General features: G+C 39.9%; 2 protein-coding genes across 2 annotated transcripts; one reads left to right on the forward strand and one right to left on the reverse strand.

Moving 5' to 3' along the window:
• Nucleotides 1-5,712: 5,712 nt before the first annotated feature.
• LOC149016969 (beta-galactosidase 3-like) lies at nucleotides 5,713-12,939 on the forward strand. Its single transcript, XM_089151271.1, has 19 exons — nucleotides 5,713-6,128; nucleotides 6,268-6,363; nucleotides 6,462-6,574; nucleotides 6,739-6,805; nucleotides 6,929-7,021; nucleotides 7,205-7,348; nucleotides 7,660-7,748; nucleotides 7,843-7,948; nucleotides 8,042-8,129; nucleotides 8,239-8,357; nucleotides 8,453-8,617; nucleotides 8,802-8,980; nucleotides 9,604-9,713; nucleotides 9,831-9,943; nucleotides 10,141-10,251; nucleotides 10,370-10,483; nucleotides 10,566-10,768; nucleotides 10,860-11,199; nucleotides 11,745-12,939. Exons 1-19 carry the CDS (start codon nucleotides 5,973-5,975, stop codon nucleotides 11,880-11,882), a joined length of 2,544 nt encoding a protein of 847 aa, XP_089007397.1. The 5' UTR covers nucleotides 5,713-5,972; the 3' UTR covers nucleotides 11,883-12,939.
• A 714-nt stretch (nucleotides 12,940-13,653) lies between these two features.
• On the reverse strand, nucleotides 13,654-19,049 carry TRX1 (thioredoxin H-type 1). Its single transcript, XM_089151272.1, has 3 exons — nucleotides 18,874-19,049; nucleotides 14,194-14,316; nucleotides 13,654-14,074 (listed from the first exon to the last, which is right to left on the reverse strand). Exons 1-3 carry the CDS (start codon nucleotides 18,958-18,960, stop codon nucleotides 13,940-13,942), a joined length of 345 nt encoding a protein of 114 aa, XP_089007398.1. The 5' UTR covers nucleotides 18,961-19,049; the 3' UTR covers nucleotides 13,654-13,939.
• Between the last annotated feature and the right edge of the window lie 2,791 nt (nucleotides 19,050-21,840).

Below are 21,840 nucleotides of genomic sequence, written 5' to 3' on the forward strand. Positions count from 1 at the left end.
CAAAGCATCAAGTAAGTGAGCAATACAAGTTCTCTCAAGGTTCTCTTTGAGCTCTAAGCTTTCTTCTACTCTCTCTAGCTGGGTTTTAGGCTGACTTAGTGCAAGAAAGTGCTAAGTGCCGGCACGGTTGGCTTAGTCAATAACTAAGGCCGTGACATTTGTGGTATCAGAGCTTCGGTTGGGTGTGTCAAGCGTGTGGGAAAACACGATGACGAGCGAGTCCGAGACGTTCAATGGTGCACAAGAGGAGCTAAACCGTGGGAGGGAGACCCACACCACCAAGGATAGGCGCAAGAGCAAGGAGAAGTCTGTTGAAGTTAGTGCAACTATGGAGCCACGTCTAACGCGGGTGGAATTGGCGATGGCCGAGGCAAGGGAACGCCTTGACGTTGGGGAGCAAAGGACCGATGAGCTCGATGGCCGGATGGACGAGCTCAAGGAGTTCCTATTGGGTGCTCTCAACACCATGGAGCACAAACAACAACAACAGTTTGAGGCCCTTCAGACCCAAGTAGTGGAAAGGATCGCCACGGTGGAAGCTCGTGTGCAGGAATTGAGTAGAGAGGTAGCAACGTGCAGGAGAACCACGACTGGTGGGAGTGTGTGGCGTGAAGCACCAAGGGTGGAGGTGCCAAAGCCTAAGGCATTCGAGGGAACAAGAGATGCTCGGGAGGTTGACAACTTCCTATGGCACATGGAGCGGTATTTCGAGGCTACGTCGATGGAGGACGAGTCTACCAAGATCAAGACCGTGCAACTCTACCTCACCGAGACCGCAGCTCTATGGTGGAGACGAAGGTACAACGACATGCAAAGAGGTACGTGCACCATAGACACATGGGAAGACTTCAAGAAAGAGCTTAAGAAACAATTTTATCCGGAGAATGCTGCATTCTTGGCCCGAAAGAACATCAAGAGGCTAAAACACACGGGGTCGATTCGAGACTACGTGAAGGAGTTCTCAACACTCATGTTGGAGGTCCCGAGTATGACCGAAGAGGAACTTCTCTTCAACTTCATGGATGGGCTCCAAAATTGGGCCTCGCAAGAGCTACAACGTCGAGGTGTACAAGATCTTGCTATGGCTATAGCGGCGGCGGAGTCCTTAATAGAGTTTCGAAGGGACGAGTCTAAGGCCAAGAAGAGCAATAATGGCAAAGGTGGGGGAGAGAAGGGGTCGAAGACCGACCACACAAGGGAAGGCACAAACAAGTTCTCTTCAAACAAGGAGGGTGGCAAGCAAGAAAAGAAGAAGAAATTCCAGCCCAAAGACAAGTGCTTCCTTTGTGATGGACCACATTGGGCTAGGGATTGCCCAAAGCGGAAGGCCCTAAGTGCACTCCTTGAAGCGCGGGTGAAGAGGAGGTGCACATGGGATCATTGCAGCGGCTTGGTGCTATCAAGGCCAAAGAAGACAAAGCCCCTACATCAACAAAGGGGTTGATGTACGTAGAGGTGCATATCAACAGCAAAATGGCAAGGGCCATGGTTGATACGGGGGCAACACACAACTTTGTCTCAACGGAGGAGGCAAAGCGTTTGGGGCTCAAAACGAGCAAGGAAAGAGGGAGCCTTAAAGCAGTCAACTCGAAGGCACGCCCTATCGAGGGAGTTGCCAAGGGAGTCGAGATGACAATTGGGGCTTGGAAAGGCACCGTGGACTTGTCAGTCGTGACAATGGACGACTTCGACTTGGTGCTTGGCATGGAATTCTTGACACGGGTCAAGGTCGTACCTATGCCATTCTTAAACAAGGTGTGCATTATGGAGGAAGGAGCACCTTGTATGGTCCCAACGATACAAGGGACTAAGGAGGGGCCGAAGCTTCTTTCGGCCATGCAATTGAAGAAGGGAGCCGAAGAGGGGCAAGTCACACATTTGGCAGCACTCTTGGAAGACAAGGAGGATGTCCCCAAGGCAGCCAGACCGAAGGAGGTCAAGAAAACTCTAAAGGAGTTCAAGGACGTGATGCCCCCTGAGTTGCCCAAAAGCCTACAACCAAGGCGAAAAAGGTTGGACGTGGCTAAGTCATACTTAGACAAAGCCACAAAGAAGATGAAGAAGTGGGCCGACAAGGATAGACGACCCACAAACTTCGGAACTGGGGATATGGTCATGGTGAAGTTACTACCCCAACAATTCAAGTCCTTGCGAAAGGTACACAAAGGACTGGTTCATCGGTATGAAGGCCCGTTCAAGATCATGAAGAAGGTGGGTAAGGTTTCTTACCAACTAGACCTCCCACCAAAGCTCAAGATCCATCCTGTCTTCCATGCAAGTATGTTGAAGCCTTACCAAGAAGATGCGGAGGATCCTAGTCGTGGGACTTCTACAAGGGCATCTACGAGCGTAACGACATCCTATGACAAGGAGGCAGATTATATAATGGCGGACCGAGTAATACGCAAACGCGGGGTGCCTCCGAGTCGAGAGTATTTGGTGAAGTGGAAGGGATTGCCCGAGAGTAAAGCAAGTTGGGAACCAGAAAACGCATTGTGGCAATTCCAAGAACATATAAGGAGGTTCCACGATGAAAACACGACGAGGACGTCGACGGAATAGGTGGGGGAGAATGACACGGCCCAATTAGAATGACAAGATCCAATTTATCATAGGCCCAATGGTATAATATTCATGGGCCACACATGGGCTAGCCCAACTTAGAAATAACACTAATGGGCTACACTTAGCCCACATTCTAGAAGAGAGGGAGATTCTAGAGGAATCTACATCTATAAAGTATCTTGTCTCTAGAAATATCCCTAGAAATATCTAGACCCACTAGAATATTCCTAACCATTAGATTCTAGACACTTGTACAAATCACAACCATTCATTGTATCCTACCTCACCTATAAATAGGGGTGGGACTCATTTGTACAAAGCATCAAGTAAGTGAGCAATACAAGTTCTCTCAAGGTTCTCTTTGAGCTCTAAGCTTTCTTCTACTCTCTCTAGCTGGGTTTTAGGCTGACTTAGTGCAAGAAAGTGCTAAGTGCCGGCACGGTTGGCTTAGTCAATAAAAGGGGGTGACAAGGAGCGGGGAGGGGAAAAAGAGGGGGGGGGGGGGGGGGGGGGGGGGGGGGGGAGGGGGGGGGGGGGGGGGGGGGGGGTGGGGGGGGGGGGGAGGGGGGGGAAAAGGGGGTAAGAGGAGAGGGGGGGGGGGGGGGGGGAGAGGAGACAACAATAAAAAAAAAAATATAAAAAAGAAAGAGGGGAGTTGGGGGGGGGGGTGGGGATGTCTCTAATAAATAGTTGACCAGTAGTTGGGAATCAGTCTCCATCTCCACATACTCAAAGCAATTAGCCATGGCTTCTAACTCATTAGCCCGCATTGCCTCTGCCTCCCCCTTCAATCACCGATGAAAAGAATTTGGGGATGGAGGCTACCACCAGCGGATTACCTTCCCAATTTATGATGATAATCCCCATTCCACCCTTCCTAGTCTCTTGATGCCAAGTTACATCAGTATTGATCTTTACAAAATGATAGTTAGGTTGCTTCCACTCTTCTCTTACCTCTATTGTTCTTCTAATTTTAGTAGAGACAATTTGATTTAGCTTCCTAACCGATGAATGGGCTATGTTCACCATTTGCATAACCTCAGCAGGTGATTTCCTTGACTCACCTATTAAACTTGAGTTTCGGACATTCCAAAGGGACCATAAAATGAAAGATATTAGACTCTTCATCACTTTTCCCCTTCTTTCTTTTCTAATTTTTGTAAATCAGCCCAAGTCTTCATCCATTTGGTCATTATTGTAAATTCTTTATGAGCGTCTCCATATTAATGGGCTACCATACCACACTGCTTTAGCAAATTTAGAGTGGAGAAATGTGTGAGTAATAGTTTCTTCTTCCTTACAACATACACAATAAAGCTGATCAACTTTCATACCTCTTTTACTCAAATGTATAAAAATGGCTAGACTATCATTACAGACTCTTCACAAGAAGTTCTTTACTTTTGGTAAAATTTTACACGACGTCCATCCAATTTTCCTCTACCTCGTTCTCAATCCAGCCATTCAATCTAACCATAACTCAAAGTATTAGATGGAAGAGTGGAAGTGGGGACCAAAGGTAAACTGATTCAATGGTTGTGATCATGTAGAGAAGGACTAAGTGTACGATCACCGACCATCTAGAAGACCCATTTTTTAACTTTCGGTTAGCTAAAAGACCCAATTCATGCGTTGTAAGACCCATGTTTCCAAAAGTTTTAACTGCTAATGCATGGCGGTAGGTGGCAATACCTTTGTAGTTTAATAATTGAAACACACAAGTGACTAAAATACACCTTCTCTTTAGTGGGATTAAATAAACTAATGCACACTTAACTAGTGCTTTGGCCTTTTAACTTTTAAAGTTTCAGTGCCCTAGAGACATAGGTAACCCTACCAAAGAGAGATCGAAGGCGACTATCAGAATTGGGATCTTTCATCCGTAAAGATAGAGTTTTGTGTTATTCTCATACTTTTCTACTATATATTAAGATGACTGATTACCTGTGAATTCTAATAAGATGAATTAGAGATCGAATCCTTAATTGATCATTCTTCTAATATATCATGAAAATGTGTGAGAGGAACACAAACCTTTATTCTGTCAGATAGAAGATTTGTTCTCGCAACGATAACAGTGACTTGCTTACAGTGACATGACAAGCTAGCCATTAAATCCGGAAAATGTAGCTTTGTGTTTGTGGATATGTTCCTCTTCCTTCTCATCCTCGGAATTTAAGGGAATGGGGGAGTTTGGAGGAGAATTGGGATTTGGAACCTCTGTTTTAGTTTTGTGCCCTAATAATAACCTTATTTTAATAAAGCACTTAGCCCACTTTGGTTGGCGGGAAATTGAGTTGTTTCGTCTTTCCCGCCATTCGTGCCGTCAAGGCTATTCTAGTAAAAATAAAATATGAATAATATATAAATTTAAAAAAAAATTCCTCCATATGGATCCGGATTCGGACACGGACTTTATCCGACCCAACCAAACTATACCACCGGAATTAGTGGGTAAGCACAAGAGAAGAGAAGAGAAGAGGAGAGAGAGACCGGCAAGGATTTGAGACCAAAAAGAGGTGGGCCATGGAAGCATCACATGGGACGCTTTAGCTCATAATGAGGAAGCTTCATGGATCACATGGGCTTTGTCCATCTTTGTTTTTCTCAAACACCAAAGCCCAAAAAGCAAAAACCCGAGACAAATGCAGCAAATATAGCCCCGCATCTTATTATTATTCTTAAAATGAGCCTCACTTGGAAATTATGCTCATGAACTACATTTTCATTTTCATAAATACTCAAAACTACAGAGTCCTAGTTCAGTCTACCCAAAAAAAAAAAATGCCCTAACTCACATACTGCAATTAATTCCTGTTCTGCATCTTAAGGAAACCAGAGACAACTAAGAAAAAACAAATACAAGTGGAGCTTTCGAGTCTTCTGACACGATAACCGATGCTGGGTACTGGAAGACCCAAAAAAAAAAAAGAAAAAAAGATTTGCATGAAAAAGAAAATATTTCAATTGGCTCTTTAAATTAATTCTGTAAGCAAGGAAAGTAATGGAGAAAAAAAGGTATCTTTAATATGTTTTTTACCCAAGTGAACTTGCTAAAGTTACAGGAATTTTACTGCTGTTTTCACATTTTTATTCTTTTGTCAGCCTTTCTTTCTTTCTTTTTTGTGGTCTCCGTGTCCAATTCACACTCCACAGTAACAACAAACTAGTCTCTCTCTCACCCCATATAAGTACAACGCAGTGGGGTGTTGAGTCTAAGAAGATGGACCGTTTAGTTGCAGAGTGGTAACCCAGAAGTTTAGAACAAGGGAAAAGGGGCTAGCACTCCCTTCCTGGATTTGCTACTTCCTTACATTTCACCCATCAACACTTCTCCATTTCTATTTTGTCTCCTTTTTCAGAATTCCAATCCACCCACACACATACACAGAAGGGTGTGAAGCAAAATGGAAATTTCCAAGTTCCTTTCCTTGTTCTGCTTGGCGTTGTTCATGGGTTTGGTCCAGTCTAGTGTGACTTACGATCGGAAAGCTGTTGTCATTAATGGGCAGAGAAAAATACTCATCTCCGGCTCCATACACTACCCGAGGAGCACCCCTGATGTACTGCTTCTATGCATTTCTTGAGCTTTCTATTATTCCTCATCTCTGCAATTGTAGACCCCCCCTGTTTGCTTTTCTAGTACAGTTTGCAAATTTAGCTAATTTAGCTTCTAGCTGAGGAGAAATGGTTTTTCTGTAGATGTGGGGAGATCTTATCCAGAAAGCTAAAGATGGAGGGTTGGATGTAGTGGAGACCTACGTTTTCTGGAACGGTCATGAGCCTTCTCCCGGCAATGTACTTACCCTAATCTCTCATGGCTTGCTCTTTTGTTTTTTTCTTATATTTTCTCTTACATTGTTCATGCTTAATGCTGTGGGCTGTCGGGATTTCAGTACAATTTTGAAGACAGATACGATCTGGTTCGATTCATAAAGACAGTGCAGCGAGCAGGACTTTATGTTCATCTTCGAATTGGCCCTTACATTTGTGGAGAATGGAATTTTGGGTACCTGCCATTCCGCCCCAGATCTCCCAGTTTCTCTATTTCTTCTACAGAGTGACTAACTTGATGCGAATGTCTATTCTTCATGTTGTTACCTTTCTTTTGTGAAGTAATGCTTTAGATGAGATGGGTTTTTATTTTATCTTTTCACTTGTGTTTCTATGTAGTGGGTTCCCTGTCTGGTTGAAGTATGTTCCAGGTATCAGCTTCCGAACGGATAATGAACCCTTTAAGGTCTCTTCTTCTACTTCATGCTCCTTTTCTTTCTAAGATCATAATTGGCGAATGTATCTCCAACTACAACCAATACATTGTAGGGAATCTGATTTTTTGTACTCTCCTTTGCTTACACTGTAGGCGGCAATGCAAGGGTTCGTCCAAAAGATTGTGCAGATGATGAAGAGCGAGAAGCTTTTTGAGTCCCAGGGTGGCCCCATTATTCTTTCTCAGGCATGTTTTATGGTATGTTTTATGTGAATTTCATCTTATTGTTTATCTGATCAGTGTACGATAAAAGAAATGGTAGCATTTACGGATTCAGAAGACAACATGCAACTCGCTGAAGGAAAGGCTTGGATGCAACTATTTTGATGTAAATTCTTTTGTTGACCTGTCTTCATTCTGTCCCTGCAGATTGAAAACGAGTATGGACCATTAGGCAAGGTATTTGGAGCTGCTGGTCATGCATATATGTCATGGGCTGCAAATATGGCTGTTGAATTGGGCACCGGGGTCCCATGGGTGATGTGCAAGGAAGAGGATGCCCCTGATCCAGTGGTAAGTAATCTAATGTGCTTCACTCACTAGATCCAGTGACCCTGCGAATTTATTCTTGAATGACTATATACATGTCCTGGCCTTGCAAGTTTTTCATATGCTTGCTCTGATGAACCAATATCTTTCTTGCCAAGTTCATGTTATGCTCCCTCTGTTCTCATGGTATGCTACCATCATATCATAAGCATATAAAGAAGAAATGAATTTTCTTTTTAAAAGAGTAGGATGCTCTAATTTGTTCCTCTTTTTAGTTTTACTTTCTTGGGTAGATAGAAATTCTTAGATCCCTCTCTGAACTATGTTGTTAACAGATAAACTCATGTAATGGATTCTACTGTGATGCCTTTACTCCCAACAGACCTTACAAGCCTAAAATGTGGACAGAGGCTTGGAGTGGCTGGTAAATTACCTTCTGTCTAACCCTTTAAATTATCATCTGAGTTAAAGAAGTGCACTCATCTCAGTGTTTTCCTACTTGTTAATCTGAATTCAAGGTTCACGGAGTTTGGTGGTACAGTCCACCATCGACCAGTCCAAGATTTGGCATTTGCAGTTGCTCGCTTCATACAAAAGGGAGGTTCCTTTGTTAATTACTACATGGTTAGTTTCCTTTGCTGTTTGACTCCCGGTTCCCCAATATTTAAGATTGGAAAGTTCAGTTCTACATTATGAACTTTTATGCTGATGTACCAGTACCATGGAGGAACCAACTTTGGACGCACTGCTGGAGGCCCGTTTATCACTACCAGCTATGACTATGACGCTCCCATTGATGAATATGGTGAGGAGGCTAGTGCAAATTGATCATGCTTTACCCATATGCATTGGCATTAGAGATATGTTGATTGATGGATATCTAATTAACCATTTCACCTCTTCAACTTTGATAGGTTTGATCAGGGAACCTAAATATGGACATTTGAAGGAACTCCATAAGGCTATTAAGCATTGTGAGCGAGCTTTAGTTTCAGCAGACCCTACTGTTACTTCTCTGGGAGACTCTCAGCAGGTTTCTTGGTTCTCATCTGGGATGACTTCTCTGTTTTCATTTGTATTATTCTTTCATCAAAATTTGCCTCTTATCAACTTACATGACTGGTCCAGGCTTATGTGTACTCTTCTAAGTCTGGAGATTGTGCAGCTTTTCTCTCAAACAATAATCCGAATTCTGCTGCAAGGGTGATGTTCAATAATATGCATTATAACTTGCCACCTTGGTCTATCAGCATCCTTCCTGATTGTAGAAATTCAGTCTTTAACACTGCAAAAGTAAGCAAACCGAACCATATCAGGGGTAGATTTTTATTAGCTTCAAATCAGGATGAACTAAGCATTAACTCTGTTATATTCTGCAGTCGTGCAATGCGGGGGATACTAAACCTATATTAGTTATCTTCTGCTAGAAAAAATTACCTGAAGATCATATTTAACTGGCATCTGTTGTGTTGAACAGGTTGGGGTTCAGACATCGCAGATGCAAATGCTGTCCACCAATGCTGAGTTGCTATCATGGGCAGCCTATGATGAAGATGTTTCCTCAGTGGATGAAAATTCAGTGATGACTGCTTCTGGTCTCTTGGAGCAGATAAATGTAACCAGGGACACGAGTGATTATCTCTGGTATATCACCAGGTAAGGCTTATTAAATTCGACTTTTTAAGTAGACATCCAAGTTACAATGTTTGTTGATCCCTGACCTTAATTGGTATGATCAATTTGGGTACCATCTGTATGAAAGACAGTTTAAATGTAACCCCTGAGGTGGCAAGGGATGGTACTCAAGCCCCACACGTCCTATGTGAATCCTTCATGTTTAGGATTAATTTTTTTTGGTTACCTCACTAATATGAATTTATACAAAAGAATTGTTATTTAGAGCTTGAATCTTGAAAGTAAAAATTAATTGAATGATTATTGAAAAGGAATCTCATTCGCCCCAAAATGAGAGTGAAAAAGGATTTCCTTCAGTAAATGGTTACCATCAGGCCATTTGAAATATAGTTAAGGACCACTCATGTTTCGGTAGTTGGTGCAGTATGGTTAGGGATTATATCATTTCTTAGTAGCTGGACCAGTACATCATAGAGTTTCTGCTTTGGAGGTCTTGTTCTATCCTTCAAATAGTGCATGTTTCACATGGAGTAGAACATAGATGAATGCTCTTCTCTTTGTGGCACAGTACATCAGAGATTCAGAAAAATCAGTACCAATTATCTATTAAGGGTTATTAATTTTAGGTGACATTCTGTTTACAGTGTTGAAATTGGTCCACAAGAATCATTTTTGCGTGGGGGTCAATATCCAAGTCTCTTGGTGGTGTCAACAGGTCATGCTTTACACATCTTTATCAATGGACAGCTTTCAGGTATGTTTTCCCTTGAACTTGGTTTCTGTTCTTGGATCTTGTTGGCTGATTTATACTCAAGTGTTGATTAATAATGCCACCCTCTGGCTTACCTAACTGTTGCTTCTCCCAATGTAGGATCTGCCTTCGGGTCCAGAGAAGACAGGAAATTCACATTTGATGGAAAGATTAGCAACCTCCGTGCAGGAACTAACAGAATTGCACTCCTCAGCGTAGCTGTTGGATTACCAGTTAGTCTCCATCGTCATTAAATTTGTTTTCTTTCTTATTGCAATATACGGTTTAGCAGTTCAAGTTTGCAATGTAGTGAAGAAAAAAACTACGTTGTGGGTTTTCAAGTAATTAAATTGTGCTTTTTTATCTATGGGTTTCTGTATTTACGTTATTTCTAAGTCTTAACTACTACTTTCATCTGTTGTGGTTAAAGAATGTTGGAGCACATTTTGAAGCATGGAACACTGGAGTCCTTGGCCCGGTGGTGCTGCGAGGTCTTGACCAGGGGAAAAGGGATCTGAGTTGGCAGAAATGGGCCTACCAGGTTTAAATTGGTCATTTCTACACAAGTTAAAAACAAAAAAGGAATTGATTAGTGCCTTTTGTTTTTCAATATAGATTGATTGATTGATTGATTACTTGTTTGTTTGCTCCTAATACAGGTTGGCTTGAAAGGAGAGTCCATGAATCTTGCTTCTCCAAATGGAATTTCCTCTGTTGAGTGGACGAGTGCATCATTAGTTGCACGGAAACAACAGCCTTTGACATGGTATAAGGTAAACAAAAGGGAAAAAAAAGTCTTGAATGTATCTTTATGCATGCATCTGGAGCTTTACTAATTCCAAATGCAACTTGCAGTCATACTTTAATGCCCCTAATGGAAATGAACCATTGGCATTAGACATGGGGAGCATGGGAAAGGGTCAAATCTGGATCAATGGACAGAGCATAGGTAGATATTGGACTGCTTGGGCAATTGGTAATTGCAATCAGTGTAAATATGCTGGAACGTTCAGACCACTTAAGTGCCAAACTGGTTGTGGCCAACCGACCCAGAGATGGTAATCTTTTAAATGCCTTATCAAACACTTAAGATTCCCTTGAATTTTGAATTTTGTATTTATCTGATCTTCTGATATTAATGATTTTCAGGTATCATGTGCCACGATCTTGGCTAAGATCAACTCAAAATCTTCTTGTAGTTTTCGAGGAAATTGGTGGCGATGTTTCAAGAATATCACTTGTTAAGAGATCGGTGACTGGTGTCTGTGCCGATGTGTCCGAGTGGCACCCCAACCTAAAGGATTGGCATACACAGAGTGATGATGGTAAGGTAGAAAATGTCCACCGACCAAAGGTTCATTTGGGTTGTGCAATGGGACAATCCATTTCTACCATTAAGTTTGCAAGCTTTGGCACTCCTACTGGCACTTGTGGAAGTTTTCAACAGGGAACCTGTCATGCTCCAACCTCATATGCCATCTTAGAGAAGGTAACTCCACTTGGTGATTCATGCATATCCTCTAAATTAGTGAATGAAAGCATCAGTTATTGATCTGGCCAAACCAGACCCTGTCATCAGATTTGTCAAAATCTGGTTTTTGCCAAAAGCCCAAGATAACATGACATGTCACCTTTAGGCTAAGCGGTGGTGGATTATTTCCTTATGATACCGACAATAACAGTTCAGAACTTTAGAGAGCTCAGACTTCTCACTTTAAAAACTCCTATAAATGCGTGCATACCTGGCGTTAGGAAATTAAGCAATGTGACAAAGCTGTATGGCACTTGGATGACCCATGAATCTATCTATATGTATTTTTGTTGACCTGCAGAATTCTTGAAATTTGTTTTCTACTGGTAGTGGTCTCACCTGACAGTTGGATTTTGTCTTTTTTTAATCCATAATATAGTAACCATTTTCAACTTAATTTAAAAGAGAGAGAGAGAGAAAGAAAACCAGTTTTTAGTTTCTGTTTTGTTTTTTTTGGTTCTAATTTATTTAATTACCCCTTCTTTTTTTTTTTTTTTTAACAGAAATGCATAGGAAAGCAGAGATGTTCAGTAACCATATCCAACAGTAACTTTGGAGCAGACCCATGTCCGAATGTGCTGAAGCGACTATCGGTGGAAGCTATTTGTGCCCCCACAACTGTGACAACCAATCAACCTTAATGGGAAGTGTAAAGTACTTTCCCTGTATCAAACACCATATGCTTGCATTTAATTGTATAGTTGCACCGACAGGGGGAAACTACAAAGAAACAAGCAAATAAGGAGGAAGACTCACTGGAAGGTGAATTTGATTCTTAGAAGGCTAGTTTCACTTAAATTTTACATTGGAGGCTGTAGAAGTTTGTTTTCTTAGTTTGTGGGCTAATGTTGTGGTTATGTGTAATAGGGAGAATTTTCTAGGTTTGTAAGATCTAGGGTAGGCATCAGCATCTGGGTCCTTTGTTTTGGTGAGAGGTACCCAGTAAGTAGATTTAAAGTCGTGGTGGTGTTCTCCGGCCATTTAACCTGAAATGGAGAAAAATGGGTGGTGGGCATTTGTCTGTCTGTCAATCTTTTTAACATAAGGAGGAAAGCAAAACCCCTGTCAAGCTCATGTAGGAAATGGGGTCCCATATGAGTTGTGTTTTATATGTATTTTGTTACTGGTTTCTTGTGACAGACAATCGAGAGTTGAATCTCGAGTCATCATCAAAAAATTTGAGGGCCTGAATCCTCTCTATTGAAATCCTCTCCTATCAAGCATCATCCCTTCCCCACAAAATAATCCTGTTTTTTTATCTGTTTTGCAATGTGCTTCTGGAGATTTGTTGACTTGGTTGCCTTTTAAATATGTAATAGTTGCCAGAACAGATCAGAAAGAATTAGTATTCCTCTTCCCAACCTGCAACTTGTTGGTGTTGGGTATTGCAGGTGAGCTGGACTTCTTTTTTCCTTAAATCTTTTCTCCAGAAGTGAGAGCATATGATCTGGGGTGTGAATTCAATGAGATGGGAAGCCCGAGACTTGAACAATAAAGTTGTTCTTGAGTCTCCTGTAGCGTGGACTAATTAATAGCTGTCAGCCAGTTTCTAATTGAAGGCCAAGCCCATATGATCTGACGACCACTTTAATCGGAAAACAAAATAATGGAGTAATTAATAGAGACAGAAAACCAAAACAAATATTAATGGAAACCAAGTGAAACCGACACAGAAGTCAACTTATAGTGTAATCAAGAATCTTTTGAGAGTGACTAAATCTAATCTTTGAATATATAATAATCGAGGACAGTCTTTCAATATCACAGGATTCCATCTCAAGGTTTAGGGGCATCTGTTTTATTGGAGAACCTTAGATTTGACAACAGATTTAGGCAAAATGGATAAACATGTTACAGAGAACCAATCGGTAAGAAGGCACACTGGCTTGAACACAAGACTAACTGAAATGAGACCAAACCATCTAAGAGTCCGACGAAATGTATAGATAATGCTATTAGCAGTAATAAACGAGCAAGCTGACTGAACTGTGGGCCTCTCTGATAAGCTGAGTTGCTCTTCAGGTCTGGTAAGCAAAAGTTAAACCTTAAGAATGGGTTTTCTTGAGCTTCAGGCCACCACATAGTGGAGTTTCTTGATCTTTGTAATCAAGACATCATTAGTCCTCCTTGCCTTCTTCACTGAAATTCTCTTACCAAAGAGAAACCAGATGTCATAAAATGCTCACAATCACAAAATTCGCCCTCAACAATAACCACTTCATACGCCTAAATAACACATCCCTCGTGTATATTAAAACAACCCAAAGCCTGGGAAGTTAAAAAAAGGGAACCCTCGCTGAGAGCCCAACCTGAATAACAGCAGGCAGTTGCAGGATTACCATGGCCTGCTCGGCAAAACAAGAATTTCGGGTGAAAAACATAAGTGGGTTCTCTGTGAAGCAGTATACAGGGCGATCAATTCTACATTTCTGCCTTACAAGAGGGTGGAAAAGGCCACGAAATCGATCTGGGCACTGCCACCGCCCTCCACTCAATTCTTCCAAGAAGGAATACCAATAAAAACTACACGGATTTAGGCCAATGATTGATAGAGATTCTCACCAATAAGTATATATTATTATCGCTGGAGTGATACCAGCAGCTATAAAGCACACAATATTCGTTTCTACTAATATAAGCCAAGTTTATACTCTGTCAAGCAGACTCATATCTCTTCAGAAGCTAGGAAATTAACAATTTAAGCAGCAGCATGCAATGCAATTTTCTGTTGGAGCTCATCTTTCTTTGCACCCACAATCTTGTCAACTATCTTCCCTTCTTTCAGGAACATGAATGTTGGCATAGCCTCTACTGCCCAATCTGTTGCCACGGACTGAAAATGACATTTCTTCCAGTGAGTAACAGAACTTTCAATTGGATGTTACATTACTAATAAAATTATTCCCAGCATGATCTTGGTTGAAAGTAAGAAAATAAATGCAATATTTGTACCTTCAGTTCGTCCACATCAACCTTCAGGAAAATGACATTAGGCAGTTTCTTGGCCATCTCAGCTAAGACAGGTGCAATAATTCGGCAAGGTCCACACCATGAAGCAGTGAAATCCACAACCACCTGCATGTAATCAGGAGCTTGATTAAAAAAGTCAACAACGACAGGGAAAGGTGCCCAAAATATGGTAGGATACTACCTAGTTTGCCTTTGACTGAGATCATCAAGAATGTGACTCTCAAAACAAAATGAGAAATATAACCAAGGCGTACCAACCCCAGAGGAATATGTGAAATTACAATGCCAATTTTTCCCAAACAAAAGGACTGATCTCTGATTTTATCTACCTATTATATCAGGAGAATTCGTTGGTTTGCAAGGCAATGGTATACAGATATTCAATCAAAAAAGACCACAATCCTCGCCTCTCAAGAGAAGGAAAAGATCTCAATGAACAGTTCTCTTCTACCTCCCGTCTTAAAAATCCCTTTTCTTTTTTTCACAATATCATTATTACTTGTTAATTAGCCCTGAAATTTGATAACTAACTTTCTGGCATCATTCCCAATTAAATTCACTTACTCCTAATCAGTTTGTCCACCAGTTCATATGACATATACCTGCAAGCTGCTCAATTTCCCTGAATTCTGTAACTATTCTGTATAATATGTTAAGCCCTGTTATTATGATGTTACCCTTGATGAAAGCTGTTTGCTAGGGCACTTCGTTCTATCCCTATAGTTCCCAGCCCAATCCAGAATGTTTTTGAGCAGTCAAGTTTTCTTGGTTACCTAGTTCACCCCAAGGTTGTTCCAGAGAAAAGAGGGAGAGCTATTTTCTTTATTTCCATTAAAGTCTTACCAATGACTTATCCTATGTTAATTACAAGTAAGCCCCTCTATTGTTAAGTTGTTTTTTCTAACTACATCCCTCCTTCAGGTAAAGCTCCAGAATTACCCTCCCTATTGAAAATTAATTCCTTATATAATCCAACTATTGGTTTCTTACTTTTAAGGGTTTTACCTGTCTTTAAGTTCATACCAAAAAGAACCACTCCTCACAAGCCTAGGAATATTTGGTGTATTTGCCAATCAAAGCACAAATAAAGTTCACTAATATTCTACAGGGCTACTAAAAAGAAATCTTTTGGGTCCACAATGACCCTATTCAGAAACCCAGGGTCACATCATGGTGTCTCAAATTGAATAAAGAATCAAAAGAGAAACACAATAAACATCAATCCAACAGGAGAATCCTGAACTGTGATACAAAGAGCAAAAGCTAACATGAAATTCTCATTTGCCAAAACTATTGACTGGACCATTTGGAAAGTCCACTTGAATCATCCAAGCTGACAACCCAAAGCATTTGAACAGTACAAAAGCAGGTCAGGTCATAATAACAAAAAAAAAAAAAAAACCAGGCAAATCTGTAAAAGAATGTCTTGATGTTCAACTAAAGTTAGGATCTAACAATTCATAATCTGGTACAACAAAGCAAGCAAGACTCGCTCTCCTGCCCTCTAGGATTCACTTGAAAGTTAAATGACCTACCTAGCTCCCCAGCCACCCTAACCACCCCAAAAAAATGAAAACCCATGCAGGTTGTGGCATGCTCAAGAAAGCCAGTAACACTCACCACCCCCATAGTTATCTAGATGGGTAGGCGAACAAAGATGTGTGAGAGGTATGAAGGGTTATTCCTTACTACAAATATGAATCAAATAAGGGCTATAAGGTTAAATAATAAAGTTAATTGGTGCCTACATAAAATAATTCAAAGTAACCGAGCATGCACATGAACACAAATAATGGCAGAGCACATCAATAGAAGAGCCCTCTGAGGGCTCTTGTTGCCTGAAGGAAGGAAGCAGCAAAGACTTGGTTGCATTTGACATCGTGAGGAATCCCAGTGCTCAATTAGGTTGCAATGGAAGTCTGCAGCTGCAGGTACAACATCAATCCATGAAGTTCCATGAAGTAATGTTAGATGGATTTCCTGCTTGGTAACTGATGCAGCCAGCCACACACAAACAGACATATACAAGTGTACACTTTTGGGTCTTGGGATTCAAAAAAAATCCTCATGAAAACCCATGCACAAGATGTATATTACAAATCCACACATGCATAGAGACGAGTGAAATAAGCATGGGAAATCTATTGATCGAATTGAAAAATCAAGGATTCAGGTGGATGAGCAGGCACACAGATTTGGCATGTTTAGTTAACATGGACAAAAGAACAATGCAACATTAGATCTTTCTAAAGTACATATATATTTATATTTAATACAAAATATAAGAAAAAGCAATATATATCCCCTGTCAGCATTGAGTAAACAAAATTTACCAACAAACCAAGTTAAGAAACCACCATGTTGTATAAATAGATTTAAATCTAAAATAGGTGATCAAAGAAAAATCTAAAATAAAGTCATGTAGCGAGGAAGTAAATTGGAGTAAATTGGCAACTTGATTACTAATACTTAAATATGAGGTCAGAGCCATTTTGTCCATGTTTAGAAAGAAAAAAAAATGAGTAATATAGCTGATTGCAAAATTAATGCTAATGTAAATCATGAATATAGGAACATACCCAGTCCCTGTGATACAAAAAAGATAAGGTCGGGGGAGGAGTTGAAAATGTTCTATTCACCTAGCCCCATAAATCTTGATAAATCAAAATTACAATGAGGGTCATGATATAACAGGGCACATGCCAATCAGATGTCATGTACAACTAAAATTGCTGAAAATCCTTGATAAGTTGATATGCATGTACAAATTTCTAGAGTCTCATGGTAGTAGATACTACCTACCTACAAACACAGGTAGAGTATACTTTTTTCCCCGGTACAAGGAAGCTTTTATATATAATGGGGAAGGGAACCATTACATATACCACTAGGGAGAAACCAAACCCATGAAGTATTCACTCAGAGGCGTCGATCATTGTCAACCCAGCCAACCTTCGGTGGTCGCAGGCTGACAAGTTCGAATAGTTTAACTGCATTAGATCACCCATGGATACAAAATTTCAGCAAATGGACATAGATAAAGAATGGACCATATAAATATGATGCACAAAAAGTGAGTCATGTTGGGTGCGCCACGAACACAGTGATCACAAGTTGGATTTGAATAGCTAACAAGTGGTACCAAGACAAGGCATTAGAGAAAATCTCTCAAGAATGATCTTAGTTCCCATAAGTTTACAGGCATGGAGGGGGGAGATTCTCAGGGTTTCCATGCAAAAGTAATGATTCTATGCACTAGTAGCCCGACTTGAAGGTCATAATGAGTTGGGATCCCTCTCTTCAAAGGCTGACTTTTAAGCGTGAGCTACTTAGTCCCAAAAAATTAAAAATGTGCATCACATAATGACCCAGAAACCCATCCAAACTGATAGAACCGAAAATAATATCATGAGGACGACTTCATCCCTAAAGAAGAATCACATTTTGCTTATAATCTGACCTCATATTTGAAATCTGTTGGCATCATAAAATCTCACCCAATAGTGTATTGGATCAGAAACAATCCCCAATACAAACATATGAGGCAGACGGCATTGGTGATAAGATTTTACATTCTGCATGAGAAGGGAAATTGGAAGGATATCATAATATTCAAACAATAAGGATCGACGTCGAGTGGTAGTTCAGAAATGGAATATAAAAGAATACGGTCAGTCATTATTTTCTACAAAAGATCAAAGTAATGATTCACTGAAAGGAGATGTCCAAAAAGTAGCTTTAGATCACAGGACCATCACAATCTTACAATTAAATGTAATAACTGCTGGCAAATCGTTACAGTCAACCATATGCAGAGCTTATAATTCAATTATACTGCTCTTCTCTCTTTAGTGCTGGAAAAATAAAAAAATTGGAAATAGGAATAACGACCATCGACTCTGCCAGCATTTAGGAAGTATATTTGTCAATAAGATTTTATATAGGAAAAGAAATCCACAAGGTAACAAGTCTGAATCTCAGAATAGACTAGCAGATATTTCTGTGAGTAGGTAAAGAACCACAAAAACCAATTTCGACCCAAATATATCGAGTAGAAGGACATAGATATGTTTTGTTTCCCTTTATTAACACGGACTGCGCTTATCCTAGAAGGCTTGTAAACAAAAATACAACATACCAGGCTTCACCGCCAGTAATAACAACAAGCTGGATCATCAATACAAAAATATTAATAAAATGAGGCCCTACCTTTTTTTTTTTCTTTTTCCAACACACAAACATCCAGCCTCAGAGAAGATTAAGAAGCTTCATGTATTAAAGTATAAGAAATAACGAGTATATCAATCGGACAGCAGCATAATAGGAGGAATAATGCAGACTGATCATCGCAATTCACGACATAAAACATTATACATAAACTGCAAGTATAATCACGAGGAAAATAAAATTGTTCCATAAGACCAAAATCCGAAGCAGAGCAACATTTCAATTCATCAAATATTCATCGAAAGAGTGAAACGGACATCCAACAAAAAGAAATCCATGCAGCTTTTGCAGCCCTAATCCCACCGCTCAAGAGAAACATCACAAACCCAACCCAACTTTTCTGAAAACACCTTCAACTGAAATTATCGAAACCTTCAACGAACGGAAAGCGTATCTCCATGCGTAAATCAAGAGAAAAATGGGAGGGATATATACCAGTTTCTTGGATTCGTTTCCCTTCTGAAGCTGTTCGTTCCAAGCTTCAACGGTGTGACAACCGATCACTTGTCCCTCTTCTGCCATTTCTTTTTTTCTACTCTCTCGCCGAGTTCAACACGAAGATGAAATTCAGATTTCTAAAGCTGTTAATCTCTTCCAGACTATAAGCCTGCAGCGCGCACAACTGTATATATAGTCAGTCCTGTACCGGCTGTACGTTTTTAAGGACGAAACTATCCCTAGTTAAAATTAAAATTACGATATTATCACCTTCACAAAGCGTGCAAATTGTGTATGTAGTACAGTATTGTCTCACACGTCACAAGTCACACAAATGACAGCTGCATAACAGATAGACTACACGTTTAGCCTGTTTAGAAGGTGAAAAGCGACGAGCATAAGCGGTTTTTTTTTTCTTTTCGAAAACAAGGGAAAAAATATAAAAAAAACGATAAATGTGAAAGGGAATAATATGCTTTAAAAAGAAAATAGCAAAATTTAGTGGCACCTTAAAAGTGATGCCTTAAAGTGTTGGCACTCATTTTTATATTTAAAAAATATAGAGACCTTAAAATTATATTTTCATAGGATAGTATTTATCTAATTTATCATTGGGCTGTGATAAAAATTTGTAATTTAACTGTTTTTAGTAATAAATTTGACAAATATATTCAATGAAAATTTAATTTTAGGGTTTATGTACTTTTTAAATATAAAGTGTGTCAGTGCTTGAAGGCCTCTATTTTGGGGCAGGAGTGTAATTTTCTCTTTAAAAAAAATTACCCACTATTACCCCACTTTCATCTTATCAAAAATCACCCACCAGTGTCCTTACATGCTTCCAAGAAAAAGAGCAAATCACTGATTAGGGCTTGAAAATGAAGAGATCTAGTTCGATTTCTGATGCTTCTCCTTTTCATCCACTAATTAGGGTTGTTCATTTATGTATGAGTTCAGTTGTTCAGTTCATGAAGTCTTCTTACACTATTTAATACCTTTCCATGTCTGACTGATTCATCAAACAGAAGAAAATGATGTCAATATCGACCTTCTCTCCAGTATTTCTATAATTTTCAGTTTCATTTTTTACTCATTTGGCACTTTGTATAAACCCTTAGAACTCAAGGATACAGAGGTACAAGCCTATAGAACAGATCCTGTTCAAGTAAGGTCGTCAATTTGCATAAACCCATTCCTCAATAACCAACGTGAAGGAATGTTTCAAAACTATAACCCACTAAAATTAAGCTAAAATACTCACCCAAAAGGAATTTAAGTGATCTACAGTACATGAAGCTATCTGCAAATCTGATCTCTGTCTCTAAGCCTTTTATTCGTTGAATAAGAAGAGGGAAAGCTTTATAAACCAGCAAAAACATAGGTATCCTTGGGCTCTCATCCATGATTTCTTTTTTGGGTTTTGAACCCACAAGGAATAAATAGAAATATCGAGTGTGGTGGTTACGAGATGAATTAGAAGAGGGAAAGCTTTGTAAACTAATGAAAGCATAGGCATCCCTGTGTTGTCATCTATGATTTTTTTTAGGGGGTTTTGAAAGTCTCTATTCCTTCTGGTGGCGGTGGCTCCGATGTAGAGGAGTAGGAGTATGCCGGAGGTGCAGCAACATGAGGACTCAATCAGATATCTGGTTTCCAATATTACATTAAGAGTTAAAAGACAAGCATAAATAAATGAATTTCTTCATTCTTGAGAATAAATTGTACTTTTATAAAAGAATCAAAAAATGTTTAAACAAGTGTCAAACAATCCTAGTTAAAGGTTATAAACAATCTTAAAAGTCCTACGTCGAAAATAGAGACGAAAACCAAAACTAGCAAATAAGAGTCATGAATAGTAACAAGTAGGGGTTGCCTAAAGAGACACCATCAACCCAGGGGATATGGTTGCTGAGGGAGATTGACCATTAGGTCAATCAACCCGGGGTATGGGTCGCCCGGGATTTATCATGTAAATCTTACACTAGTAATAATGATAAGTAACTAATCATCTTAAATAAATTCACTTGGTTTTTTTTTATAGGTCAATCAACCTGGGGGTATGGGTCACCTGATTTTTTTTCTTTCTTTTTTTTAATTAATATTGATGTTTTTTTTAATACGAGAAATGAAATACCGTCCGTAAGAGTCAATCCCACAACCTCTCCACTGAGAATTATGGATCTTTACCACTCAACCAAGGTTTAAAGTATCAGTATCGAGTATTGTATCGGTCAGGTGATTTTAAGAGATGTATCGTTCTGTATCGAGTATTGTATCGCTCTGGCTAATGTATTTTAGTGTAATTCAATGGAGAGATGCATCGAGATGTATCGTATCAGTTGGGTCAAATATAGATACGTATCGTGGGATACTTTAAACCTTGCACTTAACCAACCCTACATTGGCAATATTCACTTGGGTTTTGTGACTATGGATTCATCAATAAACCATCCCAACCATTGAATCCATTATATGATCACATCGGTTGGGACGGCTTCAGATTTTAATCCCGGGTTGAGTCTCCTTCAGAGTTGAGAAGGATCGATGAGAAAAAGACTAGATGATAACACCCATGAAGCAGATGAGTCCGACACAGGAGATAAATTGAATTATTCATTGGATAGCTGTCCTCATCACACATTATGTAATGACTGGTTGGTATGCTTCTACCGGTAAAGAAAAACAAAAAAGACTTGACTCTATTGCATTCCGACTCTATTTGCATTCTCAAGTTTCTCTATGTTCTGACTTCAAAATGCCTCCTGAATTCAAAGTCTATTCAAAGAATGCGAAGAAGAACCCCAACGGTACTTGCAACGGTCATCTGTTGCGCTCACGCTGCATGTTAAACGAATACCTCCTCACAAGGAGAATCCTCAGAGCCAATTGTTTCACTTCTGGCATATTCATTTGACCACAAAGGAAAGGGGGAAAAATCGTCTGCCATGCACATGCAGGTTCACA

The sequence above is a fragment of the Hakea prostrata genome, chromosome 4 (assembly GCF_041222555.1).
Source record: "Hakea prostrata isolate BN-2017 chromosome 4, UWA_Hpros_2, whole genome shotgun sequence".
Lineage (NCBI taxonomy): Eukaryota > Viridiplantae > Streptophyta > Magnoliopsida > Proteales > Proteaceae > Hakea > Hakea prostrata.

What these genes read in the sequence shown, in the direction of transcription:
- LOC149016969 (XM_089151271.1), top strand. Translation starts at nt 5,973, where the DNA reads ATGGAAATTTCCAAGTTCCTTTCCTTGTTCTGCTTGGCGTTGTTCATG. An exon ending in TGTGGAGAATGGAATTTTGG is followed by an intron (nt 6,575 to 6,738) that starts GTACCTGCCATT and finishes GTTTCTATGTAG; the next exon opens with TGGGTTCCCTGTCTGGTTGA. An exon ending in GCGTAGCTGTTGGATTACCA is followed by an intron (nt 9,944 to 10,140) that starts GTTAGTCTCCAT and finishes TTGTGGTTAAAG; the next exon opens with AATGTTGGAGCACATTTTGA.
- TRX1 (XM_089151272.1), bottom strand. Translation starts at nt 18,960, where the DNA reads ATGGCAGAAGAGGGACAAGTGATCGGTTGTCACACCGTTGAAGCTTGG. An exon ending in GAAACGAATCCAAGAAACTG is followed by an intron (nt 14,317 to 18,873) that starts GTATATATCCCT and finishes GATTACATGCAG; the next exon opens with GTGGTTGTGGATTTCACTGC. An exon ending in TTGATGTGGACGAACTGAAG is followed by an intron (nt 14,075 to 14,193) that starts GTACAAATATTG and finishes TGTCATTTTCAG; the next exon opens with TCCGTGGCAACAGATTGGGC.